Source organism: Rosa rugosa, chromosome 2 (genome assembly GCF_958449725.1).
Source record: "Rosa rugosa chromosome 2, drRosRugo1.1, whole genome shotgun sequence".
Lineage (NCBI taxonomy): Eukaryota > Viridiplantae > Streptophyta > Magnoliopsida > Rosales > Rosaceae > Rosa > Rosa rugosa.
In genome coordinates this window covers 56,362,719-56,389,096 of record NC_084821.1, presented here as the reverse complement: position 1 = coordinate 56,389,096, position 26,378 = coordinate 56,362,719, and the positions used below count along the sequence as shown (strand labels likewise).

General features: G+C 38.6%; 2 protein-coding genes, 1 long non-coding RNA gene and 1 pseudogene across 3 annotated transcripts; 2 read left to right on the top strand and 2 right to left on the bottom strand.

Moving 5' to 3' along the window:
• Positions 1-446: 446 nt before the first annotated feature.
• On the bottom strand, positions 447-1,986 carry LOC133731090 (cysteine-rich receptor-like protein kinase 44; annotated as a pseudogene).
• Positions 1,987-5,419: 3,433 nt separating this feature from the next.
• On the top strand, positions 5,420-7,201 carry LOC133733437 (PRA1 family protein B4-like). Its single transcript, XM_062161053.1, has 4 exons — positions 5,420-6,169; positions 6,289-6,432; positions 6,603-6,672; positions 6,731-7,201. The coding sequence occupies exon 1, from the start codon at positions 5,612-5,614 to the stop codon at positions 6,164-6,166; it is 555 nt and encodes a 184-aa protein (XP_062017037.1). The 5' UTR covers positions 5,420-5,611; the 3' UTR covers positions 6,167-6,169; positions 6,289-6,432; positions 6,603-6,672; positions 6,731-7,201.
• Positions 7,202-17,178: 9,977 nt separating this feature from the next.
• On the bottom strand, positions 17,179-18,417 carry LOC133728641 (uncharacterized). The gene is made up of 2 exons (XR_009855940.1): positions 17,675-18,417; positions 17,179-17,585 (listed from the first exon to the last, which is right to left on the bottom strand). It is a non-coding gene; the product is annotated as an uncharacterized LOC133728641 (long non-coding RNA).
• Positions 18,418-18,881: 464 nt separating this feature from the next.
• LOC133728639 (G-type lectin S-receptor-like serine/threonine-protein kinase At1g67520) lies at positions 18,882-22,628 on the top strand. The gene is made up of 7 exons (XM_062156063.1): positions 18,882-19,858; positions 19,950-20,054; positions 20,163-20,359; positions 21,220-21,430; positions 21,544-21,781; positions 21,877-22,027; positions 22,115-22,628. Exons 1-7 carry the CDS (start codon positions 18,934-18,936, stop codon positions 22,424-22,426), a joined length of 2,139 nt encoding a protein of 712 aa, XP_062012047.1. The 5' UTR covers positions 18,882-18,933; the 3' UTR covers positions 22,427-22,628.
• Positions 22,629-26,378: the final 3,750 nt, after the last annotated feature.

The window sequence follows — 26,378 nt, the reverse complement described above, 5'->3', positions numbered from 1 at the left end:
AAAATTCAAAATAACTTTTTTTTTTTTTAAGGGTACGTGGACCTGGAAACACAGATGGAATATGGTTATGATAGTTATAAACTTGTAATGCCAATTAAAATAAGGTTCAGTGAAGTTGTTACAGTTAAACAGCCTCATATAACTCTTATCACCAAGTTTGCTCTGGAGAAGACAATGTGCCACAACTGACGCAAGGTCCAAGGCCAAGATTTCATTACCAACCGAGCAACGGCCATTGGGGAAACTCGCTGATGTTAATACCATTCTAACCAAATACTAAAACACATGGAAAGTCGGAAGTACAAAACATTGAGGCACAACAAGCATATTAATTTTTCTTTCTTTCTCACAAGCAACGAGAATCAAACCGAAAACTACCACTTTCTCACCCATCTCAATACTAGTTGATCGAGCTAGAACGTTCTATGTGCATTATTTAAGTACATTTAACGTGCAACTAAATTAGAAATGGCCAAACCATTTACTGATAAAATTTCTGGTTCCGTCCCGACTATACCAGCAATAGGCGCATTCCTTTCTGCCGAAAATGCAGGCTTTGTAGGTGCAGGTAATGGCAAGCTTTCAGTTATCAACAGAGATATTGCATCTGACATGGTGGGTCGATTGGCTGCATTATCCTCAACACATAGTAGACCAACATGGGTGCATCTTAACAGTTGATCCAAATTGAATGATATGCCTAGTGTTGTTTCCATTAACTTTAGCCCTGCGCCTTCTTTCCATAACTTCCATGCCGGAAATTAACAAGATTAGTTCATATCAGTTCAGTTAGGATATCTGAATGATTGAATCTCATTGATACAATCATAACTGCTGAGATTTGTTTAACATACATATCCTACTAAATTGAGCGCATGACCGTCATTGTGGAAACTGTTGTTTTTCCTACCGCTTATGATTTCAAGCATTAATACTCCAAAACTATAGACATCAGATTTTGTGGAAAAAATTCCTTCCGTGGCATACTCAGGAGGCATGTAACCACTACAAAAAATGGAAAACATGCAAGAAGGGATTCTGTTAGCGTTTAGCCATGATATACAAAAGTACATGCTTAGCAACCAAGAGCAAAAGACAAGTATTGTTTACTTACCGAGTCCCAACAATCCTACTACTATTTGCTTCTAGTTCGTTATGCGCAAAAATCCTTGCCATACTAAAATCAGAAATTTTTAATTGGGTTCATATTTCGATCAAGTAGAATGTTACTGGCTTTTAGATCTCTGTGAACTACTCTCTTTCTTGAGTATTTGTGCAAATAAAGCAAACCTTGAGCGATTCTTCAATTATACTGAAACGCTTATTCCAATCTAGAAGAACACCTCTGGTTGAATCTGGCCAATATGTAAAGAAATTTAACAGTACGGTAATACAGATATATACAAGAAGATTCAGAATGCATTCATGTTTGCACTTTCTCATACAATTGCAGTTCAATGCTAAGGGCCATCTACTTTTTAGGTCCTCATTCAAGGATAATCATGGTCAAATATCAGCCAAGTCAGGAGTTATTCAGCCATTTAAATTACTGTTATTTGCATTCCACTTTCATCAGACAATTTGACTCTGGTTATCTGCACAAATGGGATGACCTATGGCTGATTCTTGTAAGTAAAATCCTTGAAGAGTGACCTAATGAATGGATGGTTTTGATTACTGAACTACATAGTTAGTAGCTAAATGGCGGTCCTCCCTTGATTCTTCATGCAGAACAAACGAAACAATTACCAAATTGTCTACTAGTTTACCAAATAAAAAGTAGTCTAAACTCTTGTTTGGCGTGTACTCATATATCAAGATCCTCTATTCACCATGAATGCAAAATCCATAAAGCTGAACAAGGTTTGTATGTTGAAGTTCATGTACGAGGATCAATTCATTCTTAAACTCAAAGTTCCTTGCCCGGAACATTTTGTGACTGCTATTTCTTGTCCCATCTGTTGGAAAGAAGAGCAAAATTAGCATCTTGTATAACTGTTAACATTTAACACATTTACTCTATATCATCACATTGATTCTATATTATTAGACATTAATAGGGCTAGAATAACTGTCTTGTTTTGTATCCTAGAATCAAGCTGTATTATTGTATATATGTGCTACAGATCAATAGAGCGTCGGTTTAATACATTGGTAATTGTATTATATGGCAATATGTTTCAATTAAAAATTCTATGTGTTTATCTTTTGCAGCAGGTTGTTATCATGGCTCCAATTAGGAAGTATCCTTCTGGGGCTAAAAAAAGAAAAGAGAAGCAAAAAAAAGATGCATTAGTCAAACTTCAAGCTGGGTCTCTACGTAAGTACTTTAATGCACATAGTGAACAAGTACATGAGAATGAAACTATGAAACTGAGAATGTGAATGAGAATGAGACTGAGAATGTGAACAACTTGACTATTCAAGCTTAATTGAAACTTTTGCGGCCAAGAATGCACGAAGGGTAATTTTTGAGTAATAAGAGTACTGATTATTGTAATTTCAATACTTTTACTATATTATTCAAATGATATTGAGATCGCTATATTGTTATATTATTTTCTAATTTTATGTTGTTTAAAATTACACAATTTTTTTTATAAATATATTTGAAGGTAGGGACTAAGGGAGCCCCAATTTTTTTTTTCACCTAGAGCCCCCAAAATCCCAGGGCCAGCTCTGTCTCTAGTATATGTATATTTCCCTTCAATCCGTATTAGCCCCCAAAAATAAAAATTATATGCAGCTACTCGACTAACTCGAGCCCTCTAGTCCTCGTCTCCTTGACGGCAGTGCGGCACCAGTTGGAGACGAACTCGATGATATGGTCATCTTTGATCGATGGACTTCCCGATGATTGTCTTGACCTTCTACTAGACATGACCGATCGGAATATCTATTCCTGCTGCATATATTTTCTCAGTACCAATCTTCTAGCTTTTGTCAAAGCTTATGAAATTGCTAGAGTATATTATATAGTAGTGGTAGTAGTAGTGGACTAGTGGAGGAGGAGAAAAACCTTGCTAAAAGAAGAAAGTGGGGGAGAAGCAATTTCTGAGATAGAAGAGGACGAGGAAGAAAGAGCTATAGCAGAAGCAGGAGGAGTAGGAGTGGGCGAGTTACAGTGGTAGTTTGTCTTAGAAAATTGTAAGATGGAGTGATACATATTAGTGTACTTCTAATTATTAGCCTAGACAACTTTTGTATTCTGGATCCGCCATTGGTAGTATTACACATGATTTAAGTGTGTTTAGCTATTAGTCTGTCATGGCCGCCACATGCAACTTCTCTGAAGAAAACAACCTTGGAGAAGGGGGCTTTGGATCTGTCTATAAGGTGATTAAGCGTTTCATATATTTCCGATGAGGAATATAATAGTCCATCTGGCCAGTGACATTTTGAATAATGATCACTACAGGGAAAACTGGTGACCGGGAAAGAGATAGCTGTGAAGATCGAGGCTTTCCAAATGTACAGGACAAGGGGCGTTAGAGTTCAAGAATGAAGTGATTCTCGTTTATGAACTTCAACATACAAACCTTGTTCAACTATTTGGATTTTTTATTCATGGTGAAGAGAGGATACTAACATACGAGCACATGCCAAACAAAAGTTTGGGCTACTTTTTATTTGGTTAGAAATGCCATCACTTCAATCTTCATTTGTTATTTGACAATTATACGTATACGTAAACCTATATTTTCGTTTGCATTGCTGAGTACTGGGTTTATTATTAGTTATTCTTTTTTATTGGTTGAGGGTTGTAGACTGGTGCCGGCAATGCTAGACTAGAAAATGTTATCAGAGGATGCAAGCTGGTAGACCTTTAACTATTCAAGAACAGGGTGAATCTTGTGGTGACAATGTTGATGCAGGCATTGGGTTCTTTATCATCGCTCATTTAATATTTGTTTTCTTAAATTTCCTGCACTGTAGTCACTGACCACGCCTTCATAAAAGAGATTGGCCTGTTAGTTTGGTCTTGTTTCTTTGACTGTGTCGAGGATTTGTTTCTTCTTTCTTTCTTCAATGTGTTGCTGGGTTCGTACGACCTTGCTGTCGATCCTTTTTTGGGATCCATCCACTGTTGTTCTTTTTTTTTTTTTTCTTAATAAAACAATTGAACTTCCAAAACCAAAAACAAATTAACCTGCTATAAGAAATGCTACATGAATTATGGAAACTTGAGATAGTAACTAGTAATGTAGAAAAATAATCATTTATTTGATGATAAGGAGACCAAGATTTGAAGATTGGGGAATCCCCATGCTAGGACACTAGTTAAAAAGTAATATATAGTTTTTCTTGGTGCTTTGCATTTGAAAATTGATTGCTGAGGAAATGCAAAACATGTTAACAAAATGTGAAAATTAATGTTGTGGTTCGTCGTTTAGTCTGAAGACATTAATCAAATTATGTGCAATATAAGCACAGGGAGGGGATGCATGTGTAGTGTTTACAAGGTTGGATCAATTATCAATTAATGACCAGTGGGGTAGCCAGATAAGGATGGTGACAACTTGCGCAGTGTCTAACAATGAACTTTTTAGCAGGTGATAGGGTCGAGCAAGGAAGATAGGAAAGAAAACATGGAATTGGAATTTAAGTCAATACCCAGTTTATGGAAGTCCAGAAGACGGGATGTGTATTACTGAAAAATTTGTTCAGGTGGATTGGCTACATTGACTGTAAACTTAGCTGTTTTCAGGTAAGCCTGATCTATTTTTTCGTGTTACTAATCAATGGTATTTCACTACCATTTATCTGGTATAGGCTTGCGGGTTTACCCATAGTTTTGTTTTTCGGCCTTGCATTCAGAAATTGATTTCCAAACTCTACTTTTGGAATTGCAAACCTAATTATCTTAACCGTGTTGTTAATTATGTGTATCAGAGAGACTAAATGATAATTCCCCCTTAGTTCTCACAATATTGCCATGTTCACCGCCTTCAGTTTCTCTTGACTCCAGATTAGTCATCCTAAGGTCCACCTAGCAGAAATAAATTATTCTAGTTAGGCATATATTAAGGACAAACAGTGCCATGTTCGGTAACATTGCATTTGAATATTCGTATAGAGCTGTTCAGTGTCAGAATACACCACAACACATGTGGGCAAAGGCCACACACGTATTGCCACATAATTAAAAAATTGTGGATATAGACCTCATACCCACCGCTATATTCAATGTTGGTGTCTATATCCTCAACCTACAAGTACAAAACATGGGTGCCTAATTATTTAATAAATTTTTTTTTTATTTAAACCATTTATTTAATATTTATTTGGGTTTTCTTTTCTGTACGCCCTAATCTTATAGAATTTTTATCTTTCTTTTTTCTCCTCGATCAAGTCACGAACAGGGATGACCACAGTCCACACCTTTAATTGATCAACACCCATATTTTCAGCATCTCAGACTCTTATCTCTTTCTCTTCTTCTGGAAAAATAAACCATCTCTCTCTCTCTCTCTCTCTCTCGTCTTACTGCGTCTATTTCCATCGACCTTCCTCCGATTCTTCAATCACAAATTCCCTTATAAACCCAAAAAGCTCTCCCCAGATCTTCACAAAAATACTTGATACAATTTCAGATCCCGATCCACCGACAATGTCAACCACCGTCCCACCCGTCCTCCCGATCTCCACCACCTCTGTCGCCGCCGCCGGATCCATCGATTCCCAGGCCTCCCAGCCTCGGATCGCCACCATGGTCTTCCGCGCCTTCATCAACCACATCACCGACACTGTCCGCAACGGCCTCTCCCAGCGCCGCCCCTGGGCAGAGCTTGCCGACCGCTCCGCCTTCTCCAAGCCCGAGTCGTTCTCCGACGCCACCCTCCGCGTCCGCAAGAACTACTCCTACTTCCGCGTCAACTACCTCGCCGTCGTCGCCCTCATTGTCGCCGTCTCCCTCTTCACCCACCCCTTCTCCCTCGGCCTCCTCGCCGCCTGGCTCTTCCTCTACCTCTTCCGCCCCACCGATCAGCCCCTCGTTATCTTCGGCCGGACTTTCTCCGACACCCAAACCCTAAAGGGCCTCGTCGGCCTCAGCGTCTTCGTCGTCTTCCTCACCTCCGTCAGATCCGTCCTCATCTCCGCTCTCAGGGTCGGAGTTGCCGTCGTACTCCATATTCACCATGATCAATTAACCTGGATAGTCTGAATTGTAAGGAATAAATCCCGGATCCCCCTATCAGATTCAACTCTGGTCTATCAATTTAACCTACCCTCTATTTTTGAATTGGGGATTGTGATTTCTTATGCAATTGTGGTTTTTCTTTGCAGCAAGGGATTGAAGAGATTTCATACTGTGTTTGTAGAGAGCGAGGTTGCGAATCACCTCGGATGAAAGAAGCCATCGACCATTAAAACTCGTTCCTCGTGCTTCAACCCGAGACCATGGAGAAGCTCCAGCGAGAACACAATCAGGTACCATTTTAGTGTTTGTTATTTTATTTTCTTTGATGGCTCTATTCGATATATATGCGGGAGAAAAATTGGATGATTTTTGTTGTCTATGGTTTTCTGGTTATGGCTTATTGATTGAATTTTGTATGGGTCTATGCCTATCATCTCTAATCCAAGATCCCCAATTTCAGCACTGAGTAGGAGGCTGAAACCATGGCAGTGATTGAACCTAAGAAGATCATCATTGAGATCCTGGTATCGGTGAGTTCTGTTCCTTGTTTGTTTCTTCAACACTAACATGGATTGCCTCTGTTTTCAGATTTCGGCCAAGTCAATTGCAGAGTGAAGCTGCTTTATTTGCTTCCCCATGTACTCACCAACTTGATTTCAGCAATCGATCCCCAGAAAGTTGAAATAAAATGAATAATATCAAGAATCTGATCAATTTCAATTTCGGAACTGCAAAGAAGCAATAGGACTCGATACTGGACCATGAATAGAAGCAATTGTAGACCGAAAAAAAAAAAAAAAAAAAAAAAAAAAAAAAAAAAAAAAAAAAAGCAATTGAAACTCTGATTCCTACCGGTTGGTCCCACCATGTCAAAATTGCAAAGAAGCCACGCACAACAAAACTGAGACAATTAAGGGGAAAGCAACCCCTCTACAGGGCACTGACCTAAAAAAAAGTGGCTGCAGCGTGGCAATTACCCATTGACACGCACATGTGTGTCCTTTGGCCCAAATATGTCACGAATGTGTATGTGGCCATTGCCAATAATTGTAGTAGTGATAAGAATAGACACATCAGGACCTTTGGAATCATAACACTGAGCAAGATAAACCGCTATCTCCAATATATAAGGTTCTACACAGCTGATATTGATGTGTTTATGTCATAGATGCTAAACTCGACATTTTAACATAGAATCAGATTTGAAGTTATGTCTTTTTTAGGGTTATAATTAGTACTGGAGGTGGTGATTCTTATTTAGAATCCTGGTTATCCCAGTCCTGTACTTCGCTTTGGAATTTGGGTTTGATATTGCTGTCTTGATTGTCTGCAGCATAAGGATGTCTTAGTTCACTTTTTAAAGTCTAGGGCCTCATGGGAACAATGACTACCCCACTCCTCGAGTAGCATCTAATTCTGATAGGGTTCATATACATCAGAGCTTGCTCTTCTCTGATAGTCTCAAGGTACTCCTCTTCTGCTTACGTATTATATCTGTTGGTCCTTTATTTCAAAAGATTGGTGTAGGGATGGCAATGGAGAGGGTAGGGTAAGGGGATTAAATCATCATCCTCATACCCGACTTCATTCCCCATCCCCTTACCCGCCCCAATCCCCGTAATGATACTGGGGATTCCCTGTCCCCGTCTCCATTGGGGATTAGGTCCCTGTACCCGCCCCAATCCCCGTTAATAATATTACTAATTTATTATATAAAAATTCATACAAATAATTATGGATTGTAGAATATGAAGTTAAAATCAAACATTAAAATAAAATAAATTTTTTATTTCAATCAAGGAAAATTGACATGTTGATAAAGATTTTTTATTAAAAAATCTCTATTTTTTTGAACATATTTATTAACAGAATTTAAATATTGATAAAAATATGAAATTTACATAAATATTTATTTATAAATAATATCAAAAAAATATATAATAAATAATATATATATATATATATATATATATATATATATATATATATATATATATATATATATATATCAGATAATTCTTATTGGGTGGGTATGGGGATGGGGATCAAAATACCATCCCCGCCCCGTACCCGATTTCAGAATTCGAATACTGGGGATCCCCATCCCCGTTACCCGATTTCCCCCGAATTTCTCCCCGTTAGGGTCGAATACCCGATGAATACCCCACCATATGGGGATTTTTGCTATCCCTAGATTAGTGAAACCCTTATGGATGTTTATAATCTTAGGAAAATTGAGGTCTTTGGGTTGTTTTCTAACTCAGTAAAAAAATATCATAGTTCATGTCATTTATTTACTTTATTAGATGGCTTGTTTTGTAATAGTATTAGTATCTTGTTAAACTGAAGGTCTGTTATTTACTTGTGCATTACATTAAATTTCCAAGATTTGAAATCAACATTATACTTAGCAGTAGAGTTCCATAAATCATCTTGTACAAATGATGACCAAAAACATGTGTGAGTTGTGTAGGAATCAACAGGTCAAGGTCAACAATGAAGTTAAGGTCAATGGTCAAGCCAAGCTCATTTCATATGAATCCACATGTAGAGCTGAGATTGTCTAGCAAGAAATGTTTGTTAGCACAATTGCTGACAATTAGCTGTTCTGTTAGTAATTAGTTACAATTAGTGGTAATTAGCTATAGTCTCTCCTATATATAGCGTAAATGATTACGTCAATCACACAATAACAAACATCATCTTCATCTTTCTCTCTGCTACTTCTTCTTCTTCTTCTTCTTCTTCTTCTTCTTCTTCCTCCAAACCATATATTTCAGCATGGTATCAAGAGCCAAGGATTCTCAGTACTAGTCTCCGATCTCTTGCTTTTTTCTCCGATCTCTCTGATTCTTCGGTTTCTACTTCGATCTCTCAGTCCTTTGTTCTTCGATCTCTCTGGTTTCTTCTAAAAGATTCAAGATTTGACATTTCTTCACTCTACAACAATGGTGGCAACTACGTACTACAGTCTCTCTTCTTGCCAATCTTTCTAGTCTAATCTCTGTGAAGCTCAACGACAGCAACTATCCCACATGGTACTTTCAAATGCACTCTTTGCTTCGTGGCCGTGGCCTTCTCAAGTTTGTGGATGGCTCTCACCCGTGTCCCTCTTAGTTTTCCCTCTCAGATGATGGTCATCTCACCCCAAATCCCTCTGAGGATCTTGAAGAATGGCTGGAACAAGACTGCAACCTCATCTCTCTCCTTACTGCTACGCTCTCGCCTGAGGCACTCTCTCATGTTGTTGGTTGTAACTCGGCCTTGGAGGTATGGACCACTCTCAGAGATCGGTACGCCACAGTTTCTAGATCTAATGTGCTTCAATTGAAATCCAATTTATAATCAATTGAGAAAGGTTCAGCTGGTATTGATAAGTATATACTTAGAGTCAAGAATGCTAGGGATCAACTTTCGACTATAGGTGTTAAGATTGCAGATGAAGATATCATGATACTCATACTTAACAGATTACCATCTGAGTTTAGTACTGTGAGAATGATGATTAAGGTCAAGCATGCTCCAATTTCGATGACTGAACTTAGATCTTTGCTTCTTGCTGCCAAATCTGAATTGGAAAATGAATCCAAATCCCTTAACTTGTCATCTATGACTGCCATGGTGGCCAAAAATGGTTCTTGCTCATCTGATTCTCATGAGACTAAGGGTATTTTACCTACACCCACATACAATAGCTATAATGGTCTTGCTGCTTTTCACAATGGATCAAGAAACAATGGAGGGTTCAGGAACAATGGAGGGGGTACAGGAGGATTTAGAAATAATGGCAACTATGGAGGTGTCAGAGCTCATAATGGTAGAAACATTGTTGGTGGATGGAACAATGCTTACAGAAGCAACAATGGAAACAGATTCATTGGCAACAAACCTCAAGGTTTCAGTTCCAATGGTTACAATAGTTACAATGGTGGCTGTAGAGCAAGAATAGTCTGCCAAATCTGTGACAAGCGAGGGCACTCAGCTCAAACATGCTGGCATCTTAGCAAGGTTCAAGGCAATATGGTCTCTTCTTCAATCATTGAGTGCCAACTCTGTGGCAATAATGGCCACTCTGCTGCTGATTGCAATCAAAGACAACAGTTTGCAAGACTTCAAGGACAGCACACAGCCATGACTGCTTCACTGCAACACACTCCTACCATTCCAACTCATAAAGTCTGAATAACTGATTATGGAGCCTCTTCACACATGACCTCAGATATTCATGCTCTCAATAACATCACAACCTACTCAGTTGGTGATCATGTTCAGATAGGGAATGGTACAGGTTTGACAATCAAGCATATTGGAAATGGTTCTATCTTTCTTAGCAAGCAGGTTGTTCTTGCATTAAAGAAAATTTTACATGTTCCAAAGCTTGCAGCACATCTTCTAGCTGTTTATCAGTTTTGAAAAGATAACAATTACAGAATGATATTTGATGAATTTTGTTTCTTTATACAGGACAATGCGACAGGCAGGGTGTTGTTCAGGGGGCTTAGTGAAAATGGACTTTATCCTATCCTAGTCTCCACTTCCACAAACCTGTTCAATCCAACTTCCACTCCAAACGTTGCTTTCCTTGGATCAAAGATTTCTCAGTCATTATGGCATAAGAGACTAGGTCATCCATCCAATGTCATTACCTCCTCTATGTTAGCTCAGTCCAATTTTAGTCCATCTTCTGATTTTTCTGATAGTATATGTGAGTCATGCTTGGCTAGAAAATTCACAAAGTTACCTTTTCCCAAATCTAGTACTAGGCCATCTATCCCATTTCATACTGTTCATTCTTATGTATGGGGGTCATCTCCTCATGTTTCCATACAAGGGTTCAGATACTATCTCACATTTATAGATGATTGTACAAGATTTTGTTGGATCTTTCCATTACATAATAAATCAGAAGTTTGTTCATTGTTCATTGCCTTTCAGTCCTTTGTATCCAATCAATCTTCTGCCTCTATCAAAATTCTATAAACTGATGGTGGTGGTGAATACATAAGCCATAGACTTCAAACTTTTCTTACTAACAATGGCATTATCCATCAAAAATCATGTCCATATACACCTCAACAAAATGGTCTTGCAGAAAGGAAAAATCGACATATTGTTGAAACTACAGTCACTCTTCTTCATCAATCATCTTTACCTCTAGAATTCTGGTATCATGCTTGTGCCATAGCAATTTTTCTCATGCTTGTGCCATAGCAGTTTTTCTCATTAACAGAATGCCTTCCCCAACTCTATCTATGTCATCACCATTGCAATTACTTCATTCAAAACCACCATCACTTGAATCCCTGAGAGTTTTTGGCTGTGCCTGCTTTCCACTGATGAAACCTACAACTCAAATAAATTTCAAGTGAAAATAGTAAAGTGCATTTTCTTAGGTTATGCACCAGGATACAAGGGATTCATTTGTTTTAATATGTCAAATTCCAAGTTCATAATATCCAGGCATGTTGTATTTGATGAGCATTCATTTCCATATCAATCCAAACAGTCTAGTCCATCACTTATTCCTCCTTCCTCCACACCTCCAGTTCCTTTTCTACTTAGACTTTCTTGCAAACCTCAAACATCCACTCCTCAACCCAGTTCACCACAACATCATGCCTCACCTGTCCTGCCACCTACAATGGGAAATGCCGCCACAAGTCTTGTTCCTGCAAACACTACATCCACAAGTCCTATTTCTGCAGTACCTCATTTGCCTCAATCTGCTGCAACTACTTCTACGTCGTCATCTACTGTTGTATCTGATGCTCCAAGTTCTTCCAATGATTTTATCTTACAGCCTGGAGAAGTTTATATTCCAATCTCTAACATTGAAATCATCTTAGATCCTCCATCTTCAGCAACTACTGATATTGTCTCCAAGTTCCAACCTCAGTCTATAGCCACTCTAGTTCTTAACACTCACAATATGATCACCAGAAGCAAAAATGGCATTTGCCAAAAAGAAGGCTTTTACTGCTTCCATCACTTCTACTCCTTACAACACTAAGCCTCAGTCCTACAAGAAAGCCATGTTGATTCCAGTATGGAAACAAGCAATGAAGGAGGAATTCGATGCTCTAACCAAACAAGGTACTTGGACTTTGGTGCCTCCTAATCCTGACAAGAACATAGTGAGCTGCAAATGGATCTTTAAGGTTAAGAGAAACTCTGATGGTTCTATTGCAAGGCAAAAAGCCAGACTAGTTGCAAGGGGATTTAGTCAGGAAGAGGGTATTGATTATGCAGAAACCTTTAGTCCAATGGTGAGACATACAACTGTTTGGTTAATCTTGGCATTAGCTACTCAATTTGGTTGGAAACTTCATCAGCTCGATGTAAAGAATGTTTTTTTACATGGTGTGTTAAAAGAAGAGGTGCACATGTCTCAACCTCCTGGCTTTGAAGACTCAAGATATCCAAATTTTGTCTGTAAACTGTAGAAGTCTTTATATGGCTTAAACAAGCCTCAAGGGCCTGGAATGAGAGGTTCACTTCTTTCCTGCCTCAACTAGGATTCCAGCCTTCTATTGCTGATCCTTGTTTGTCAAGAGCTCTGGTTCTTCTCTAGTCTATTTACTCCTATATGTTGATGATATTATCATCACTGGAAATAATGCCACTGCTATTCAACAAGTCAAGGATGCACTTCAACAAGAATTTGAAATGAAAAATTTGGGATTGTTACACTATTTTCTTGGTCTGCAGATCACATATCTTCTTGATAATGGTCTCTTCTTGTCACAAACCAAATATGCCACTGATATCCTTCAAAAAGCTGGCATGACTGACTGCAATGCTAGTATCACTCCTTGCCTTCCCTATTCTAAATTACTTCATGATGATGGTGCTCCATTTACAGATGTCAAGACGTAAGTATTGTTGGTTGCTTACAATACCTCACATTTACAAGGCCTGACATTGCCTACAGTGTCAACTCAATTTGTCAATTCATGCAAGCTCCTACTGATGTTCATTTTCTTGTTGTGAAACGCATCCTCTATTATGTTAAAGGCACTTTGACTATGGTATTACATTCCGGGCAGCTCATCTTGAGTTGAGAGCTTACACTGACTCTGATTGGGTTGGGGACCCTAATGATAGAAGGAGCACTACAGGGTTTGTCATTTTCCTTGGCAACTGCCTTGTACCTTGGTGTTCACGCAAACAAACCTCAGTCTCTTATTCTTCCACTGAAGCATAATATAGAGCAATGGCTGACACTGCTTCTGAGGTACTTTGGCTTCGACACTTGTTGAATGACTTGCATGTTCCACTGCCTTATGCTCCTACACTTCATTGTGACAATGTTTCTGCTCTAGCTCTTGCCTCTAATCCCATTCACAACTTCAAAGTTAAGCATGTCGAAGTTGATATCCACTTCACTCGTGAGAAAGTTGCTCAAGGAGAACTTTCCTTGCAGTTTGTTCCTTCACTTCAACAACTTGCAGACAGCCTCACAAAAGGACTTGACTCGCCTCAATTCAAATATCTCTGTTGCAATCTTATGGTTGGTTCCCACCATAAGCTTGAGGGGGGCTGTAGGAATCAACAGGTCAAGGTCAACGATGAAGTTAAGGTCAGTGGTCAAGCCAAGCTCATTTCAGATGAATCCACATGTAGAGCTGAGATTGTCTAGCAGGAAATGTTTGTTAGGACAATTGCTAACAATTAGCTGTTCTGTTAGTAATTAGTTACAATTAGTGGTAATTGGCTATAGTCTCTCCTATATATAGTGTAAGTAATTAGCAGTGTAAATCATTACGACAATCACACAATAGCAAACATCATCTTCATCTTTCTCTCTGCTACTCCTTCTTCTTCTTCTTCTTCTTCTTCTTCTTCTTCTTCTTCTTCTTCTTCCTCCTCCTCCAAACCATATATTTCAGCAAGTTGTTCTTATTCTGGTTCATGTTTATTCTTTTAAAACCTTATTTGTATAGAACAAGAGTAGAAAATATATATTCAGTTGTTTTGCAGAGTGGTAGAAACATCAAAAGATCCTTATAATGGTTGGATTGCATTGCTATACAAGTTTGGACCCAGAGGATACCATTATCAAATCCTTCGCACACATGCTTGGCTTGGCAAAGGAGGTCCACATAGCCTACCACATAAAATGGCTGACTTTGTAGATGAAGGAGCAACTGTAATTTGTGTTCCACTTGGTCCTCTACAAGGCCCGAGAATTTTTTGAGGCAAACAGGATTTGTTTTCAAGAGTCAGTTGTTTGATAATTTCTTTGCTATGTTTTACAATGTTCTCACTGGTGAAACTATATGTTTCTAATTTTTACATGTGCTTTGCTAAGACAAGCAAGTCTTGCCCAAATTTAACAGATATATTCTATTATTGTTGTCAAATTCAATAAATGGAACAGAAGGCCTCAATTGTCAGTGTAATTCGTTTGTGATCTATAAGCTTTTATCTTTTAACATTGCAAAAAAGAAGCTGTGTATGCTTGCATAATATGAAGCAACTTTAAATGAAAATAATCAAACACAAGCTAAGTAGTAGTAGAAAATTACAATCCCAAAAAAACTTTAGTGGTATGTTTCTACACAATTGCAAGTTTATTTGGAAAGGCATGCATGATCCTAGTTTTCCATTCAGTGGCTGTGCCAGGATGCAACATCAAAAATGCTGCATCAAAGCAAGCTGCTTCTTCTCAACCAGTCCTACTTGGTCGGATGTAGCATTTTGCATCAAAGCAAGCTGAGAATGTTGTCAAATAGTCTTCAATTCCAACAACCTAAAGTCCATCAATAACTAGCTCAGTTAATGAGTTAACTAAACTGTCTAATTATCTAGGATTAAACCACTGTACAGTCTCTGCCAGGTTGGGAATGTTAATTGTATGTTTGCGTTGGGAATGTACTCAATGGGATAGGCTGCCCAAGTATTCTCTACAACTAGAAGAAACATAGCTTAATATACTTATCTGGCTGAACAGAGAAGCCTTATTGTGTGTGTGTGTGTGTGTGACAAGATGATCTTTTTCCTTTTCAATTTTCTTCTTTCTTCTCTATAATATTATAGAGGTACTAGCTACAATTATAAAATGAAACACCCTTCAAGTAATTTGATGTATTAGATACCACGTCAGAGCATATGGTACTAATGGTAGTGTCGACAAAGTGTGTTATATAACATGAAAAATGGTAATCCTCGATGTATATGTGCTTAGAGCCTTAGACTGTCACACAAATAAAATACACAAAGTACCAAAAATATTTTATCATTGTTGAAATGCCAATGAAAGAAGTTAAACACAATAGCTAGAAACACTTGAAAGCAAATTTTCCAAAAGCACGAGCACATCCAATGAAGGCGGGAAACTTTAATTTTTGTTAGCCGATGAAGGCGGGAGGTTGAGAACTTGAAATGTTGAGTTGAATTCCGCTTCATTCTTGTGGAGTATGGGCTAAAACTTTGTTTTATCACTTCATGTTTACAAGGGATAAGGCTTTCGAAAACAAACTCATGTCAAATGAAATTTATAATTACTCTATATCCAGTTTGATAATATGGAACTGAACTGGAAATTTTTGGTTTTATCTCTTGGTGGCTGTTGTAATAAGAATATGCACAGACATGGGGAACATGTTCTGGAGTCAATTGAAGTGATTTGTATGGCTAGTGATTGGCAGTTTGAATGGGAGAATAAGGGTGGACCACGGCAAGATCAAGGCACTGCTTCAGTACAAAGGCAGGTCAATTGGAGGCCCCCTCTTGTGGGCTATCTAAAAATGAACTTTGATGGAGCTTATGATTCTAAAAATACTGTCTATGGCATGGGTGTGGTGTTTAGAGATAATATGGGTTTACTAAAAGGGGCTATGGCAGTACCACATATTGGAAATCTCCCCCCAATATCAGTGGAAGCTCTTGCTCTTCTGCATGGACTGCGTTTTGCCTTGCATGTGGGATTTACAAGTCTAGAAGTTGAAGTGATGCTCTCTCCGTGGAAAATGCGTTGGATGATAACTCTGATGACTTGAGTTTTGAGGGTCATATTATTGACGAAGTTAAGTCTTTAGTTTAGTTTTTTCATATTTCTAGTGGTCACTTTGTGAAGCGAGAAGGCAAAAAAGTTGCAAAGAAGCCTTTAACTAGTCAACCTTTTTTTTTACTTAGAGTTGAGGCCTGCTTGACTCTATCAGTGTGTCAATATGGACTTTCAGTGTGAAGTCTAATGTGGGATATTCAATGTCCCATAACCCATTGTAATCGTTTCATTCTTAATGAAGTATTTCTATTGATCAAGATTGAAATATTTTCATAGAAAACGAAATTCTAAACTTCATTGTAACACGGAATGGCAAGTTATGTGTGCAGGGAGGGCACATTTAGGTACTCCATCACCACCCGGGGGGTGTGTGAATCCATGTAAAAAAAAAAAAAAGGGCTCTTGACCATCTACCCAATTTGGGCCTAATAACAAATATTCACTTACTGCACTAAAAGATTTATGTACCCACTTACCCAATTTGAATGTAAAAAAATAACTTTGCCCTTCAAATAATTAAAAATCATTAGAGATTTTGCTGGACTCCTGTCACCGGCCGGAGGTTTCCAAATAGATCACCGGAGACTTTTATTATCACCCCAATAAAGTTTTATTTGAGGGCAATAAAATATTTATTGGGTATTATTGGAGGGGGGGGCAAAAAGTTTATTGGGGGCAACAAAACAAGACGCGGGATTCCAGTCACCGGTCTTGAGGTTGCCGGAAGTTCTCAAACAGGTTGTCAGAGACTTTTATTACCTCCTAATAAAACCCAACAAATTTTTATTGGGGCAATAACAAGTTTATTGGGTATTATTGGGGGGAAATAAAACCGGACACAGGACTGCGGTCACCAGTCGTCGAATTTCGGGAGCTGGTTGTCAGATTTCGACAAAGTCTCTATCTCTAAGTGAGAGAGAGAGAGAGAGAGAGAGAGAGAGAGAGAGAGAGAGAGAGAGAGAGAGAGAGAGAGAGAGAGAGAGAGAGAGAGAGAGAGAGCAAAATTGTCTCAAAAATAAACAAAAACTAAGAAAAAAATAACTTAATTGGGTATTATGGCAAATAATATGTAATTTGTTGGGTACAATCTTATAAAATGTTTGGGTAAATGGGGAGAAGCTCAAATATAGGTAAATTGACATTTTCCGGGGAAAAAAAAAGTCTTTTTCCTCCTTTAGCGGCAGCTGAGAGGAGGATGATTTATTACCATTACACCATTCTTTCTGCCACACGCACGCAGCGGCATATATGGGGATAAGTTGTCACTTCCAAAAATTGCAAAGAGCAAATGCCTTCGCAACCCCGCAAAAGAGTTTCAGAATCGTCGGAGAGAAGAAAGAAGAAGCTCAAGATATATGTAGAGAAAGAGAGAGATAGAGATGGCATAACAGCTGTCCGGGTGTTGTTGACGAGACATCTCCGACCAGTATTGACCTGCAGCCATGACATCAAAAGGTTCAAAATCGAAGCTAATTAATGATGAAATTAACCAGAGCTAAGCGGCATAAGGTTTAGATCCCCACCATTAAACTCTACATTTTCATTTGAAATTTCAAGTATTTTAAGAATTTAGAACGCAACTTTTGGTAGTTTTCTTCCCTTAATTTGTCCTAGGCTATGATGCACAGAAACGCCAAAATGGCCTCGTTTCCCGTATCGAAACGGGAAACGGGTCGGAAACGCTTGGAAACGCTCGGAAACGCGTATCCTGATTTGGAAACGGTTTGGATACGTCTGTATCCAATCCGGAAACGTAAGAATGTAAATAAATCAGAAACGGTTTGTAGAGTCGAGTCGTTTGAATCAGCGATCTGGGAAGGGGTTCGGGAGCAGACTTCGGTGACGCTGTGAAGATCAGCAGCGGTGAAAGCTTGACGAACGATGGTGGCATCGCTGGTGGCCGGGTCGGAGGTCCAGAGGAGGAGGGGCTTTCTTAGTTTTTCCCCTCAACTTGAAGCAAAGGCTTGGTGAGGTCCGTGGAGCATGTTAGCCGAACACCTTGAAGGCTTTGAGGAGGTCGATGGCGTTGTTATGGGGAGAGGTCAGATTGTCAGATAAGAATGAAACTCAGATAAAAGATCTGAGTCGGTGGAGACTGGAGAGAAGGAAAAAAATTCAAAAATGTTTGAGGATCGGGGCACGTGGAATGAATGGTAATTAAAGAAAAGGGATGAATGGTAATTAAAGAAAAGGGATGAATGGTCTAGGGGCATGGTCTATCTGTCAAGATTGTCTAGGGCACGTGGGAAGGTGGGATAAAGGTAAGAACGTGGGGGCACATGGTCTATATATTCTTTATGTCTCATATTTTTTTTCTTTTGATTATATATATATATATATATATATATTTATATTTATATATAAATAATTGGCGTTTTCTTTACGTATCCGTTTCCTATTACATTTAAGATTTGCCGTTTCCACGTTTACGATACGATCGTATCCGGAAACTCGTACCCGTTTCGGTGCTTCTTAGGTCCTAGGTCTGAGATAAATAACTTATTCATCTTCTCTGAATTGAATTACAGTATTCGACACTGTAAAGTTTAGTAATTTCGACTGTTGTGAGATATTAATTTCTTTTGGCAAGTGTCTCATATGCGCGTGGGGAGAAGTCTCAAGTCTTTGTGGAAGTCAAAGTCTTCCAGGAACTTTCCATTAGTCTCAGTCTTTTGATTATTTTATTATTGAAATCTTTAATTTTTCAAATAATTAAGTCACCTCCATATAGGTAGACTCTCTAAAGAACTCTACATAAATCAGCATAATTTACTGGTTATTCATGGTTAACAGCATTCCAATGATCAACTTATTGTGCTTGCTCATCAGTTTCTCAATCTTCTGGACGTGCCATGGTGCAGCATTGTTCATTGGGGATACACTTAAACCAGGGGAGGCTCTCAATTCCTCGAGCTTTTTGGCCTCTGCTTCGGGGGAGTTTACCTTGGGTTTCAACTCCAGCTACCTCACTCTGAGGTCCAAGGACTATACGGTTTGGATTGCCAACCTGTACACACCGATTTCAGACACTTCGTCGGCGCTTCTTACCTTGGATAAGACCACAACTGTCCTGCAAATTACGTTTAAAGGCGGGAATCCAATTGTGCTTTACACCTCTCCAGAAAATAGCACCAATGTTGTGGCTACCCTGTCAGATTCTGGCATCCTAGTCCTGCAAGAGGTGGATCAGGATGTTTCAAACTCTCCTAAACAAGAATCGCCATTGATAAGGGTGTTGTGGCAAAGCTTTGATCATCCTACTGTGGCCCTTATGCCGAAGATGAAAATAGGTGTTGATAATAGAAATGGCAACAATTGGTCACTGTCATCTTGGCGGGAAAGTCAGATCAGCCCTGGGCCAGGTTCTTTCACCCTTGATTGGGATTTCAATACACGCCAGTTGGAAGTTAGGAAAAGCGGGGAGGTTTACTGGACTAGCGGGGAATTCAGATCTGGAAGATTTTTGTACATCAATATCACTGAGGCATCCAAGGTCAGTTACAATTTTAGCGTGGTTTCGAATGAGAAAGAAGACTACTTCAGTTACACTGCTGTTGGTGATCAAAATGTTGCATCAGTCTGGGTGCTAGACACAGGTGGGGAGCTTTATGATGTTAATTATAACATTTCTATTGCGCGAGCAGGTGACTGTGATGGCTATAACACCCTAGGAGGGTGCCACGGATGGCGCGCTCGGAGAACTAATGGTAAGTCCAGCTAATTAGTTATGTTACTTCTGTATGGTATTGTAACTACATATATAGCTTGAGATCAATAGCTAATAGTTACTCGCTGTAGATGGACTGCATAAGAGGATCTGGATTGGTATAGCAATTGCGGCTGTTCTTCTGGCACTGGTGCTTTGCAGCATGTGCTACCTAATACAAAGAAGAAAACTTGCAGGTATTAGTTTCTTTGAAGATTGTTCTGTACACCTGTTATAAAGAACTTCACATTTTCGCGTTGCTATTTTAAATTGAAATGATAAATTATCTACATTAATCTTAATAGGTGAGAACCAAGCAAAGATCCAGGATATGCTGAACATAATGAAATCTAATAGACCTACTGGTGCTAATGGGCTTCAAAATGATGGAGAGGGGGCCCGTGATTTAAGCGTATTTAGTTATGCATCTATTGTAGCTGCCACTTGCAACTTCTCTAATGAAAATAAGCTCGGAGAAGGGGGTTTTGGACCTGTTTATAAGGTAAGGCTTTGAATAATGCAAGTTAATCCTATATTATTATTTGAAAAGCTATATAGTTATTACTTCTTTTTCTTTTGGATTACTAAGAATAAAAAAATAGGAGCTTCTATTCATACCTCCTAAATTGGTATTTGGACCTCCCATTTTAAAATTTACACAAAGCTTCCAATCTTGTCTTTTTTTGTATCCACACAATTTTTCCTAATACAAATCTACTATTAATATCTTTTTTTTCTTCACTTAAAACTCAATTCATGGCCATGACTTAACACCATTCACTTTGTAAGCTTGGATACTCTTATGAACATCCTATTTCTTAATAAATCGTGCAATTTATAATACCACAGAATGACTATTATCAAAATCAATTTCCCTAAACCCAAATCAGGCTAGCAACATAGTCTACTCTAGCCAAAAAAAAAAAACCATAAAAAGAGACCAAGATGACAATTAACAATCAACTTCATGAATAACTAGAAAGAAACAAAAATAATAGGAAATAGAAATTGCTTTTGCTTTTGGATCATTATTTTCTCGATTGTTCTTCTTTATATTTTTTGTTCTTTATTCCATTTTGCAATCTTTAACATTCTGCCTTAATCAAAGTTGCCCAATAATCCTCATGTATGACTGTAAGAGAATTTGGGGGGGGGGGGGGGGGGGGGGGGGTGTGGTGGTTGGAGAAGAGAAGGTGCAGATTTTATTTATTTATTTTTTATCTTTCATTTTGTTCATTTTTTAGAAGGGTAAAGTTGGATTTAAAAACTTACAAAAATTGTTGGAGGTCCAACTACCATTTTAGGAGATATGAATAGAACTTCCCTAAAAAAATTGATTGGTTGACATGTATATATATTCAGGGGAAATTGGTGTCTGGACAAGAAGTAGCAGTGAAGAGGCTTTCAAAACGTTCAGGGCAGGGAATATCTGAGTTTAAGAATGAATTGATACTTATATATGAACTCCAGCATACAAACCTTGTTCAGCTGTTTGGATTTTGCATTCATGGTGAAGAGAGGGTGTTGATATACGAGTACTTGCCAAACAATAGCTTGGACTACTTTTTATTTGGTTGTTACTTTAATCTAACTACAATTGCTTAATTCCATATATCTATTAATTTGTTAAAGAAATGTACATACCTATTTGTTATCTGATCGAATCCAATTTTACCAATTGGACAGATTCAACCAGATGTCAGCAACTAGATTGGAACAAACGTTTCAGCATAATTGAAGGAATTGCTCAAGGTTTGCTTTACTTGCATAAATATTCCAGAATGAGAGTAGTTCATAGAGATTTAAAAGCAAGTAATGTTCTACTTGATGAAAGAATGAACCCCAAAATTTCTGATTTTGGAATGGCAAGGATTTTCACGAATGATGAACAAGAAGCAAATACTTGCAAGATTGTTGGGACACGGTAAGTAAACAGTTTTGATATTTTGGTTTTGGTTGTTAAGCATACTTTTTTGAATTTGGTTGTACTAAAGAAATTTTCTTCTCTGTTTGGTGCAGTGGTTATATGTCCCCTGAGTATCTTATGAGGGGAAACTTTTCCATAAAATCTGATGTCTATAGTTTCGGGGTGTTGATACTTGAAATCCTAAGTGGTAGAAGAAACAACAGCTTCTACAATTATGATCATGCCCTCAATATTGTTGGCTACGTATGTTAAACAAATCTTTGTTCTTCTTATAGGGGTGGGTAGGTTCAGTGATTCTAAAATTCTAAATGAATGTGATCTTTGTTTCAGGCATGGACATTATGGAAAGAAGGTGAAGGACTAGGACTAATGGATCCAACACTTGGTGCTTCATGTGATCAGTATCAAGTGTTGAGGTGCATCCACGTTGGTCTGCTCTGCGTGGAGGAAAATGCAGCTAGTCGACCCACAATGTTAGATGCGATATCTATGCTGACCAATGAAAGCATGTCACTGCCAGTACCTATAAAACCGGCATTTTATACAGAAAGAAATGTGATAACAGATGCTGTCGGTGGAAATGGACCGGATATGGTGGTATCTGTAAACGATATCTCCAATTCTGATTTTGATGGGCGTTAAATTTACTACCAAGTCAACCGCCACACTTACCCTTGAGAATATAGGTGGTTATGAGCTTCGAAGTTTGATTTCTATTGAAAAAACATAAGGTGTTTTGTTTACTTCTCGTAACAGAATGTAATCATGTATTTTGATTCACGTACTCTTGATATCTTGGTTACTAGTTTGTGATGCACAATGAATCAATAGTTGATGATGGTCATTTGTTTTGTAGGGGTCAATGATGATCCATGATGATAGTGATAGAAAACGCATTCATGGTATAATGGTAATGTAGTGCCCATAGTCTTGTAACAATAAGTGACCCAAGAATGAAACTACTGTAGGTCAGCAGTTCCTAGCTAAGAGGAGGTTCATGAACTATAAAGCAGAGTTGTATATTCAATTAAAATAAAAAAATAACAGATCATTTGCCAAATTTCTAATACACATCAGTAGTTGCTCATTCTAGCTATATAAAGAAGAATATATACCTCTTACTTGATAGGTTGATAGCAGCAAAGTGGAGTAAAAGACTGTCTGACTTCGTTTCGCTCTCAATTTCAACTATTCTGCATGTGATCTTCTCTCCATTGTGAACACACTCTCTTCCAACCGTATCTGCATTATGACAGTTTCGGTTGATATCAAGAACTAATAGTTTATCAGTGGATCACAATGCACGTCATAGCACACCCTCTCTTGCTTCTTTGCAGCACCATCCTCCTCAGACAAGACAAACATAGAATTTTCAGAATGAAACAGAACTGGCTGATCGATGACAGTTCGCAAAGAAGTACGTCCACACCCATATTCAATAGCTAGCATGACAAATTGACAACACAATTTTTTTCATTTTAAGAAAACAGGGTAACATACAATGTTTTCTGAATTCCACGCACTCCCATAGGTGGTTATCGTTCTTGGGGCGCTTCTCTTCAACTTTCTTCAGCGATTTCACATAATAGCAACAAGAATTGCTATTAACTTAAACAACCGGCAACCCCTGTTCATTATGCAAATCAATAACACGCAAATACCGAAAATATATAGTAAAGCAGCACACAGCAGTTCTAACTTGACTCAAACCATGAGGAGATGGAGATGGAGATGGAGAGAGAGAGCGGAGGGCAACGGAGACGGTAACGTTGACGAGATTATCTTTGACTCAAACCATGGCATTCAAAGGTCCAAAAAAACCAGAGCCAAGTGCCATAATGTTGATTTCCCACCATAGAATTTATGAAGCTAAGGGAATTTTAGAACCCACATTTCTATTATATAGTTAGTTTTCACACTTCTTTGAACCACAGCATTCGACATTATCGACATTGTAAATTTGAGTAATTTGAACTCTGGTGAGATATTAATGTATGAGGCTCCTATTGGCGTTGGGAAAAGTCCAAGTGTATGAGGAAGCCAGAGTCTTCCATGAACTTTCCATTCTCAGACTTTCGTTTATTTTATTGAAATCTTGGCAACCTCCACAGTCAGATTCACTAAAGAATTCTGCATACCTCACCTTACTGGTCAGTTATAATTACAAGCATTTACAATGATCAACTTATTGTGCTTGCTCATCAGTTTCTCAGACTTATGGACTAGTCATGGTGCAGCAGCACTGTTCATTGGGGACTCGGTGTCAATGATAGAGGTCAGTTATTTCGGGTTTTTCATTCAACAAACATATCCTCTCCTACTATGATATCTTCTTCTAGTCAACATATGTTTGTGCAGTTTTCTGTTGGTGGTATTGCTCATGGTCTGATATTTGTCTATGCGGCAACAACTAGTGTGGCACGTCGTCCTTTATGGTCTGCAATTGAGCAAATAAAGACAAGCTTCTCGGGTCCTTTGCTGTTAGTTGGTGATTTCAATGCGATTTTAGGAGCCCATGAAAAGACGGGTGGTAGACTACCTACTCGTGTTTCTTGTGATGACTTTCAGCATATGGTGGATGTGTGTCATTTGACACAAATTGATCTTAAAGGGTCACCGTTTACATGCACAAATGGTCGAGGAGTTGGCTCACATATTGAAATGTTGTTGGACAGGTGCTTTTGTTCTATTCCATAGTTAGACTATTGGCCGATGACTAGTTGTTCCACTTTGGTTCAGCACTCTTCTGATCATAATCCTCTCTTGATTTCATTCACCAAATACATTGCACAAGGTCCAATTCCATTCCGTTTTCAGAAGCTTTGGTTGGGGCACTCAGATTTTCTTAAAATTGTTCAAGTAGCATGGCAATCCTTTGAGGTATGTGGTTGTCCTATGTTTATTCTACAAAAGAAGCTTAAGCTTTTAAAACCTATTCTGAAGGAGTGGAATGTTAATGTCTTCTGTAATGTCCATACTGCTGTGGATAGTGCACGCGCTGCCCTTGAAAAAATTCAACTAGCCATATCTCTTGATGGGTTTACTGAAGTGCGTCATGTTGAGGAGCTTTTAGCCCAGGATGCTTTATCAAATGCTTTATTGGTTCAGGAAAAATTCTGGGCGGAGAAGGCAAGGGTGAGGTGGGTTAGGGAAGGTGACAGAAATACTGGCTATTTCCATACTTTGGCAAAAATTTGAAGAGCACGCTCCTCTATCACTTCTCTTCGCATTGGGAATGACTTGGTGGATGATGTTAATATTTTGCGTGATCATGTTGTTCAGCATTTTACAAGTGCCTTTTCAGATGTTGGAAATATTGCTGATACAGGTTTGGTTGAAAATATTATTCCTTCAATGGTTTCAGATTCAGAAAATGGCTCTTTACTTGCTATTCCTTCTGCTGAAGATGTCAAAAATGTTGTATTTTCCATGAATGCTGATAGTGCCCTAGGTCTGGATGGTTATTCTGGTCACTTTTTTCAGGCTTGTTGGGATGTAGTTGGGTTGGATGTGGTCTGTGCTGTTAGATCTTTCTTTCAGTCAGGTTATATACTGCCTAATCTAAATTCCAGCTTTGTGGCGCTTATTCCAAAGGTTCAAGAAGCTGATGTTATCACTCAATTTCGGCCCATTGCTATGGCTAATTTTTCTTTTAAAATTATTACTCGCATACTAGCAGACCGTCTTGCTCCTATTGCTTCCAGGATTATATTGCCGAATCAATTTGCTTTTTTGAAAGGAAGACAAATCTCTGATTGCATTTTTCTGACTTCTGAGTGTGTTAACTTGTTGGATAATAAATGTTGTGGTGGGAATGTTGCCATTAAGTTTGATGTAGCAAAGGCCTTTGATACTCTGAATTGGGACTTCCTTCGAAGGGTTCTTAACGCTTTTGGTTTTCATGCAACTTTTGTGGAATGGATTAGTTATATAATGGCTTCAGCTCGGCTCTCTATCTTATTTAATGGCTCTTCAGTGGGATTTTTTAGTTGTAGCCGTGGAGTTCGACAAGGTGATCCACTGTCTCCTCTTCTTTTTTGCCTTGCTGAAGAGGTTCTTAGCCGTGGTATCTTGCGTCTGGTTGATATGGGGCATGTCCAAGCTATAACCTCTCCTCGTGCTGTGAAAGTCCCTTCTCATGTTTTATTTGCTGATGATATAATGGTTTTTTGTAAGGGAGATAAAAGTAGCCTACTAAATCTTATGGCTTTCTTTGAGGAGTACGGACTCAACTCGGGTCAATTGGTGAACAAAACCAAGTCTCATGTTTATTTGGGGAAGTCAGCTCTTTATCGTCGTACTCTAATATATTCCTGGTTGGGTGTTTCAGTGGGTAAATTGCCTTTCATGTACCTTAGTGTGCCAATTTTTGTTCGCTGCCCAAAGCGAATTTACTTCCAAGTCTTGGCTGATCGAATTCGTAATGTTATGTCTAATTGGAGAGGGCATTCTCTTTCCATGGCAGGACGGGTAACTCTGGTCAATTCTGTGGTGGTTAGTATGCTTTCCCATAGTTTCACAATTTATGCTTGGCCAAGGACTGTATTGCAACAAGTTCGAAATTGGATGAGGAATTTTATTTGGACCGGCAATG